The sequence below is a fragment of the Strongylocentrotus purpuratus genome, unplaced genomic scaffold (assembly GCF_000002235.5).
Source record: "Strongylocentrotus purpuratus isolate Spur 01 unplaced genomic scaffold, Spur_5.0 spur5_scaffold_9, whole genome shotgun sequence".
NCBI classification, from domain to species: domain Eukaryota; kingdom Metazoa; phylum Echinodermata; class Echinoidea; order Camarodonta; family Strongylocentrotidae; genus Strongylocentrotus; species Strongylocentrotus purpuratus.
The window spans coordinates 4,801,558-4,810,487 of record NW_022145615.1 but is presented as its reverse complement, the minus strand read 5'-3'; the positions used below and the strand labels follow the sequence as shown (position 1 = coordinate 4,810,487).

The 8,930-nt window shown below is 35.9% G+C and overlaps 1 protein-coding gene across 1 annotated transcript in view; it reads left to right on the top strand.

Annotated features, from left to right (window-relative positions):
• The first annotated feature begins 634 nt into the window (after window positions 1-634).
• LOC100888374 (tumor necrosis factor alpha-induced protein 8) overlaps window positions 635-8,930 on the top strand; it is a 30,019-nt gene continuing 21,723 nt past the window's right edge. Inside the window, exon 1 of the mRNA XM_003723781.3 lies at window positions 635-855. Coding sequence (XP_003723829.1) covers window positions 846-855 — 10 coding nt within the window. The 5' untranslated portion in view covers window positions 635-845. The remainder of the gene's footprint in view (window positions 856-8,930) is intronic.

Genomic DNA, 8,930 nt, shown 5'->3' with positions numbered 1-8,930 from the left:
CCCCCCCCCCGAACACCAATGAACATCAAGATGACCATGCAGTTTAATATACACAGATTGTGTAAATCGACGTCTCGAAGTCGAAACAAAAATTAAGCAATTCTAACTGTGTCACCGAAAACAAAGAAACAAACAAATAAACGATACTTGGATGCACATGTTAATTTTCACTTAACATCTAAATTATATATAGGCCTATACCCTTACTACATTTTGTAATTTTTAAGTATGTAAATAATTTACTTGTCCCAATTTATTTATCTGAAGATTGTAACATATCAAAGCATACATCTAAAAGTGCTCAAAAAAGGGCCCTAATTATTCCGGCCAGTCCACCTTTTATTCTTGAGTTTCGAAAAATACATTAAAAACATCAAAATATACAAGGGGTATGAATAATTTACTTAGTAATTGTATATGTTTCAAGAAAATATAGGCCCATTTCTCACTAAAAAAAAATTCTGCATGAGAGGCTCTAAGTCTAATATTATAGACCTAAAGCATTATGTAAACAAAAGTGAATATGATATAAAATTATGTCTGCATACATTGACTACATAGCATTTACTTCCGCATCAGACGTATGATAATACGCATAGCATTGCAATATTGTGCCCTTGCACCAATGCTATGTACGTGCATGCTGCTGTGACTTTGACGCGCCGATATTGAATTTGTGTGGCATCTGCTGCGGCGGTTGGAAGTTAAACGTCGGCTGTACTCTCTTGACTTTTTCATTTACGGAAATTTGATCAAGCTTGTGCAGCGATCGACATCGACTAGACGATTTCAGTGCTTAAGTTTGGAATTCTTGGAGATAATCGGTGGAAAGATAACAAGAGAAGATGTCAGCCGGTAAGTAATTCTTGCATGGTGGTTGTGTATGTTGGGTGGGCAGGGCATGTCCAACCCGCCTAGGCCTGGGCAGGGAGGCAGGGGAAGGGCCGATTGAGTCTCGTCGCCTCCGAGTGGTTCCGCGCCCATGGCATTGCAGTGAACTGGGACGTCCGCATAGAGTTGCACTGAGACATTGGTGTAACGTGTGTGCTGTCATCGCTCCACTAATTGATTAATTGTGCAGGTATAGGGTGAACATTTATCGCGTTTAGCAATTATGATTTGCCATGAGGTAGTACTTATTATATTCTTTCCTTACTAAATGGTGTAAATACTAGGCCTACATACAATTTACAATCAATATTGCATTTTGATTGGAAATGTAGAAATGTAAACAAAAATATTTACAACAATAAGGAAAGACTTCAACTGGCAATGGCTGAAATCCCTAAGTCATCATTTTACATTTCATTTAAAAATTGCTTACATCCAGAATTATGGAGGTGAATGATATTTGATGAATGATGAAGAAGCTAGAAGATGAGTAAGTTTAATGTTTGGGTTCTGAGATTAAGACCAGCTTTTATATTTTTAAGTTTGCACAGATTGTAGGGCTAATGAGGCGCGATAGCTCAGTCAGTAGAGCAGTGGTCTCATAATCCGGTGACCCGGGTTCGAAGCCAAGTTGATGCGCTAGTGCCCTTTGGTAAGGCATTAATCCTCATTACCAGTGCCCTCGGAGTGGACCTAAAGCCGTAGGTCCTCTGGTTGCTAACTTACAAGCATTTATGCTTTCTTTGCAGTCAGGTAAAATAAACACCACCAATTCTATTCATTCATTCAATGTGTGATTTCACAGACTTTTGCAGTGTAAATCTGTTGCGATTGCATGCAGAGTAGCATCAAGTCACACACACGCACTACTTACCAGTAAATTGGTATGATACACAGATGGCTGTTAATTGTTATTGATCACTGGCTATCTGTGAAATTTAAACGTTAGCAGTGACAAGTATTCAATTTATGCAAGGAAACTTGTTTGTTTTCACTGTCAGACACTTTTGTACATAAAATGAGCTGCAAAGGGTACATGAGCATTTGTCTACATCCATAACCCACTTCGTTCTTGTTATGGCCAAAATTAAACTGATTGAATCTCAAAACGTATGACCATTCGGTACAAGGGTCTGAACATCAGACTATTTAATTAAACGAGCGTGCTCGCTAAATTTGATAACTTAAGGTCATTTTCAAGCCCTTTTGTTTTGAGGGAAGTTCTAAATTAGTATTATCTTTCAAATGCTGTTGGAAATTAACCTTTTCATTTTTTGGGCCTGTAAATGGGACATAGTACCTATCACAAAAACAAAGATAATTTTGTCCACTACATGTTCACATCTATTCACTCTCATTCTCACCATCATTTTTTAATGCTTGGGACTCCAATGGGTGCAAAAAAAGCGTGACACCATATTGCACCAATGGTCTCTATAGTCTATAATATATAGGCCTACGACTTGTTACAAGTACCTTCAAAAAGTCTACAGAGCTTTAATACAATACCACTGAACAAACCCAATCCTGTGCTACAGATGCACAGTGTTTGTATACATGTACTATACATACACATGTACATAGTGTAGCTTATATATCCTGCAAGGATGTTCTACAATTTAAGCAGGAAAATAAGCAAGCATAGCATTGCCTCTCCCAGGAAGTGTCTCTTCCTAGACTCTGGGATCGTCCATATGGCAATGTAATCAAGAACACCGACTTGATGTCCGTAGATGGGCTGGGGCAGCCATCATATCAACCAAGCATCCGGCTTTTCCTGTTCGTTTATATACAGTATGTGTAGCTGGGAGAATGAAGGGATAGAATGAAAAGAGACACAGCTACATGTACGTTTACAGCTATGTTTACAACGTTACATTTGTGATCAAAGAATAGCATTATGGTAAGAGCCAGGAGGGCACTAATGTTGAGTTAAAGCCCTTCTGGCTTCCTTCAAATGATAGAGAAACAAAAGAGAGGAGGAATTATAGAAGATCCATTCACACACAAAAAAAAGTTTCAAAATGTTAGTGTTTGCACTTGTGTGATACTGTACGTAAAATGCATTTCTTACAATGTATCTCATTTCCGCTAACGTACATTGTTGGTCAATAGTAACACAAAGCACTCCATTGTCCTTACTTTTAATTACATGTTTCGTTAATTATTGTGTACAGACAAGTCAAATTAAGATTCCGATCACGATTTTAGAAAATAATATGTCGATCTTGCTATAATTATGCACTGTGTGTGAATGATCGATGGTTAAAAACCTATTGCCGGAGCACACTATAGGCCACAGCCCAAACAGGTGAGGAGAGTCACGTGACCCCCAAAACCAGAATCATTGACCGATGTTTTTACAGCAGGTTTTAAAAAAAAATCACTCTCCAGAGGTGGATTTTGCGATTTTGTTTTCTTTTCATGTCTGTTGAACACTGAAATGTAAGGAAAATCAATGATTTTTGCTTGCAGTTAAATGCAGCTACATGTACATGTAATTTGAGAGTTTGACAAACAAATATATTTACAAAGGAGAATAGTACAAAAAGTAATAGAGGGAGAAAGGGAAGAAAATGGGGGAGAGAGATAGAAAAATAAAAAGACATATCATATGTGGGAAATAGAAAAAAACAAGGTCATGACAAATTTTCTGTAAAGAAAAATTTCCAAGGAGAGAGATAGAGGAAAACAGGACATTCTTTTTTCATATTTTTCTTCATATTTTTCTTCAACCTGCAACCTTTGTTATATCTTTAAAAAAATATTGACATAAAAATAGTATAGTAGCACTGGATGAATTATAGAGGGTGAAGTAACCCCCCCCCCCTACCTCTAAAAAGGGGGAACTACTATTGAAATGGTTCAATTTCACATTGTTTTAGGCCTCTATAGTGCGCAGTCAACATTGAGCAAAGCAGCGCAGTCAAAAATCCCCATAATCCATAAAGTCAACTACATCTTAAAGGGATCCGGTAACTTTGTCTCAGATTCTGAAATAAAATTCTGGATTTAGCTCATGCTGCAATGATAATTATAAACCTGTAGGTCAGTCAGGAACCCCATGACTTTTACAAGCCGATCGCCTGTCTGATTATCAAGATATTTATGATTGGAATTACAAATTTTGAAAACCGTTCGCCTGACGGTTTTCATAACACTACAGTCTATTGGGGAAAACGAGTATGGTAAAACCGGTCACTCAAAGATTTTTACTTTTTTGAGGCACTTCTTGATCATTTTGAAGCGCAATTTTTTTAGGGCTTCAATATTACACCATATCACAGACACTGATAACACGTAAGGCCGTGTATCTCAGATTTAACATTGTTAAACGATCCCTTTAAGTTATCAAACTCATGAGCACTTGGAATGAGAGACAGATGTAGGTCAGAAGGCAGCTGACCTCTTATGTAGTACCGGAATGGATTTTAAGTTAGACCAGGGAGTCTCCCTGGTTAGACTGATTGATGATTTAAAGGCACATGTAATATTTCAAACAATTTTGTTAATAGATTTTGTAAAATCAGTCTCAAGTTGATGGAAAGAAATTATTTCTCCAGTTATGATGACTGTTTTAGGTTTTAGTAAAGATTATTTGTATCAAGGTAGGCCTTAAAGACAGAATCTTTGTTTTTCTTATTGAAAAATAGATTTTTCTTGGATTAAAGGGTTTATTCTTTTTGTTTTTAAAACAAAATTCAGTTTTGTTTTTTATCTTACATTCTTTGCCAATTTATTAACATTTCATCAATATTTTGTGACTATGAAAAGTCAATAAGTTCTTTTCGGAATAACTCTTTGATTGATGATTGAAGGTATATACATGTACAAGTATTATATCATTTTGTTTTGTCAATGTAGCTCTTACATTTTTAAAAGCATAAATTACTGAATCTAAAACTAAAAAAACTCGGATAAAAAATGCAATTTTTTGTTGTTGGAAGTTGGAACAATCAAGCTATGTTGCCTAATTGCGAGTTCAAAAGAATAAAATTTTATATTAGAGTAGGGATTCTTTGTCGTTGTTGTTCTGTGTGAGTTTATTGTTTTTGTAATTTGCAATTTTGTTTTTGTAATTTTATTTTTATTGAAAGGAGGAAGAAACAATTCAGTTTAATCCAGGTGGATTCAAAGTATTGAAAATCAACTACAGTATCATGTAAAAGAGAGAAAAGATTATGAAATTATTTATTACTGAAAGGCCTCATTATTTACCAAGCCAATATGGGATGGCATATAAAGTGCTGAAGGGCTTCAATGAAGGACTTCACTTGGTCATGTAGGACTTCCTTTTGTTCGTATAATAGTAATGAATAATAACTCTAAGGAGGTCTCTTCACATTTAAAAGCAAGTTACGTACACTGTAGAGCTTTAATTTCACCTACATGTGAACAAAAAATTGCTTTTAGATTAAATTCACAAGCATCCAGTTCTTCGCAAACGTTGAACTAAAATCTGACACAACCTTAACTTTAGTCGGTTGACTTTCTACAAAATATCAAAATGGGCAAGTGAATTCAAGGAAAAAGAAAAACATGAAATGCCTTCAAAAAAAAAAAAAAAATTCCCACATGCGTGTCCGGACAGGCGTTTTCAAACAGCTATTTTAGGAAGTTAACAAGCAACAATTAAGACTTATGCTGGACAGATCATACAAATGATGGTTAGTCCTATTTCATGAATACTTTTCATTAAATCCAAAGGCAAAAAAGGGCTTTATGAACATGTATTAAAAAAAATGAATATCCTGACAAACAACCTCCATCTTACCTCATTCTTTCTACAGATTTTCTAATTTGAGTAGTTTCTGTGTCAACTTTGAAAGAATTCTGAATTACTTTAGTGAGCATTTTACTTGTGTATTTGTGCAAGTTTGCAAATACATGGCATGAAGTAAAGTAGTCATGTATTGAGTCTATAATATGGACAATAATTATTGAAATGCCTGGAGAGATATTATAAGTTGTTTTGGACAACAGTATCCATAATTGACAGAATAAGAATAAGCACAAGTTGTATATTATTTGAAGTCTATTGATTTGGGTAGATTAGACCTACTATATCCTCCCCCACGGTGTGACTGTATTGATTGCAATATGAAAATTGCATTTAATCTAAGATACTTGAAAAACTTGGGAGAGGGGTTTCTATTTGTAAAGCACTTATCATTCAAAGGCATTGTTCAAGATAAAAATGACATGATGCTAAAATCTGTCTAAAGCACTGTTAAAGGCTGCAAGGAAACACAGAGCGCATTATTTCTTCAATAAGGAAATAAAATGATAAGAAAATCACAAATTTGCTTGTATTCAACTTTTGTGTAAGATTCTTTTTTAAAGTTAAAAGTCGATCTTGATTGTCACGTTACAATTTCAAAGAAAGTAGAAAAATGGCAGAAAAAAAAGACTTCTAATCAGTGATTTTGTTGTTGAATGTCTAAGAAGGTAAATGCATTTTTTGTAGTTTTGAATATCACTACACAAATGTCCCTTTGTGAACCTCTCTCCATTTATTTGGAGTTTTGGACACATGTAGAATTATGAATTTCTCTTTCCTCCAGAGATATTCTATTATCTTTATATTGCTTTTTTTTAAATTTTTTAATGCAATGCATTATTCATGAATTTTCCAAGAGAAAGTTTAAATTGCATTAAAGGAAACTACAAGAAAACCAATACATCTAAATATATTCATTTTTAAAATTCTTCCATCAAGTCCATGCACCTACATCATGTAGGTTAGAATTGCCCAAGCTTCTTGTATGATGATATGGTACTGTATGGTTCCAGGGTACTTATGAACTAGCCCGGTAATCAGCTGTCCTATCGTCTAGACTGAGGGGACGTTCCAATTTAATACGTTTCCTCCTATCCAGCCCTGCTACAAATTGAAAGGCAGATCAGCGGTAGCTATGTGTGTATTTAGGCTATGTATGTGGCTCTATGCTGATAACACCCACAGACGGTAACAAAGTTAACGCCGATTCATAGGCCTAAATTAGTTTTAAATAAGTGAGTCTACACTGTACCGTCTATCATCAGAAGATGATACATGACTACATGTCAATAAATACCTTCATGGACATGTTACTTGAATTTTTAGGATGAGAAAAGAACTTATAAATTGCGTTTGATTTCACAAATGGGATTGGGTTATGAAGTGAAAGCAATGAAATACCATTTCTTACAATTATCCCTTTCAGAGATTAAAGCAGATTAAAAAACACAGGTACATGTTGTATGTGAAAAAATCTAATGAATTGATATGAAAATGTACCAGTAATGAGTACCGTATACATAATCTTAATCATAATAGCTGAACATCCACTTAATTAGACTATTGTGAACTGAAAGGAGTTCACAATAATGGTTTTCTAATTCCAACACAAGTTACATTGTAACTGTCAACTACAAATACTTACCTGTGTGTTTACACAATTAACATTATGATGATTTCATCTATACTTTTAGAGAGTCATGAAACTGAAATTTATTTAGGTAATTGTGTAAAATTTGGTCTCCAACACAAGCTTACTATTTATCATCCATGAATATAAAATATCTACTGTGTTAGCTGTTGACAGTTTACATGTACATTATAATGATTTCAGCTGATTTCCCATGACATTTGTTTGGTGGTATATTTTGTAAACATCCTGACAAACAACATGTTATGTAGTTAACTGCTAACTGTTAAACCCTTACCCCAAATATTGATTTTTAATATGTGCTGTTGACAGTTACAGTATAATGATTTCAGGTTCACAAACAACATGTTATGTATATTAACTGCTAACTGTTAACCCCTTACCCCAAATATTGATTTTTAATGAGTGCTGTTGACAGTTACAGTATAATGATTTCAGGTTCACCAGGCATGTCGGCATGTACTGTTGAGCTTTAAAGTTAGGATGAAGGATGAAGGTATGCGCTATGCGGCTCCTTTAAAGGGCTGCACGCACTGTACTGAATTGATGATGAAAAACTGCATACAATGAATCAGTGCTTGTTTTGAATTGGTTGATTGGTTCTATTCATGACTCTGACACAGCAATCCATGGTTGTTGCATACCAACCTCGTATACAACGTGAGTTATTTGACAGACTTGACATTTATACACGTAGCTTGGCTTCTGACAGAACTTTTGTTCTTCCAATCCATATAAATGAGTTGAACGGAATACATGTAAGATCTTGTACATGTAGTTTATCTTGGAATGTGGGAGTCACGCCACTAATCATAAGTGTGGAATTCCAGTGCTTTTATACCCTTAGGCTTAGTGCAAGATGCAAGAAAATCACCATATTTGATCATTTTGAGTTGCAGTGATTTAAAAGTAAGTTAGTATGAGATAAAATAGAGTATCTACATGTAAACCCTACCCCTTCCAAGACCAGAGGCAAGCCTTAGCTAATGCTACCAGCAAACAAAGTGCTCTTGGTGTTATAATGGGACTTAGATTCCTTATACTCCCCTTTCCATCCTTTCTCCCCCACCCTTTCTCCCCCACCCCAATTACCCATGCCTTTCACCTATGTGTATCTTTCATCTCTCATCCTTTTTTGCATTTTTCACTTTCCTATTTCACTTCCCTATCCCCCCACCATCCCCTTTACCCTTCCCCATCCCCACCAGCATCCCCCTTTCCCCTTTCCCCTTTCCCCTCCCTCCTCTCCCCTTCCCTATCCCCCTTTCCCCATCCTCTTTCTCACCCCCTTTCCCCATCCCCTTTCCCATCCCTCTTCCCTTGTCCCTCATGATCCCCTCTTGCTTGCCCTTTCCCCAACAATACCCAATCCTTATTTTCCCTTTCTCATCCCCTTCCTTGTTTCCCCTTCCTACTCCTTTCCCATTTCCCTAATATCCCTCCTTTTATTCCCCTTTTTTCCATTTCCAACCTTTTCCCCGACACATGTAAAGTTGCAGAAATGCTCCACCCTTCTGTATATCCCCTCCAAAAATTCTAAAGCAAAAATACACAATGGCCCACATTTACCCTAAGAGCATCAACCATCCATCCATATAATGTAACATC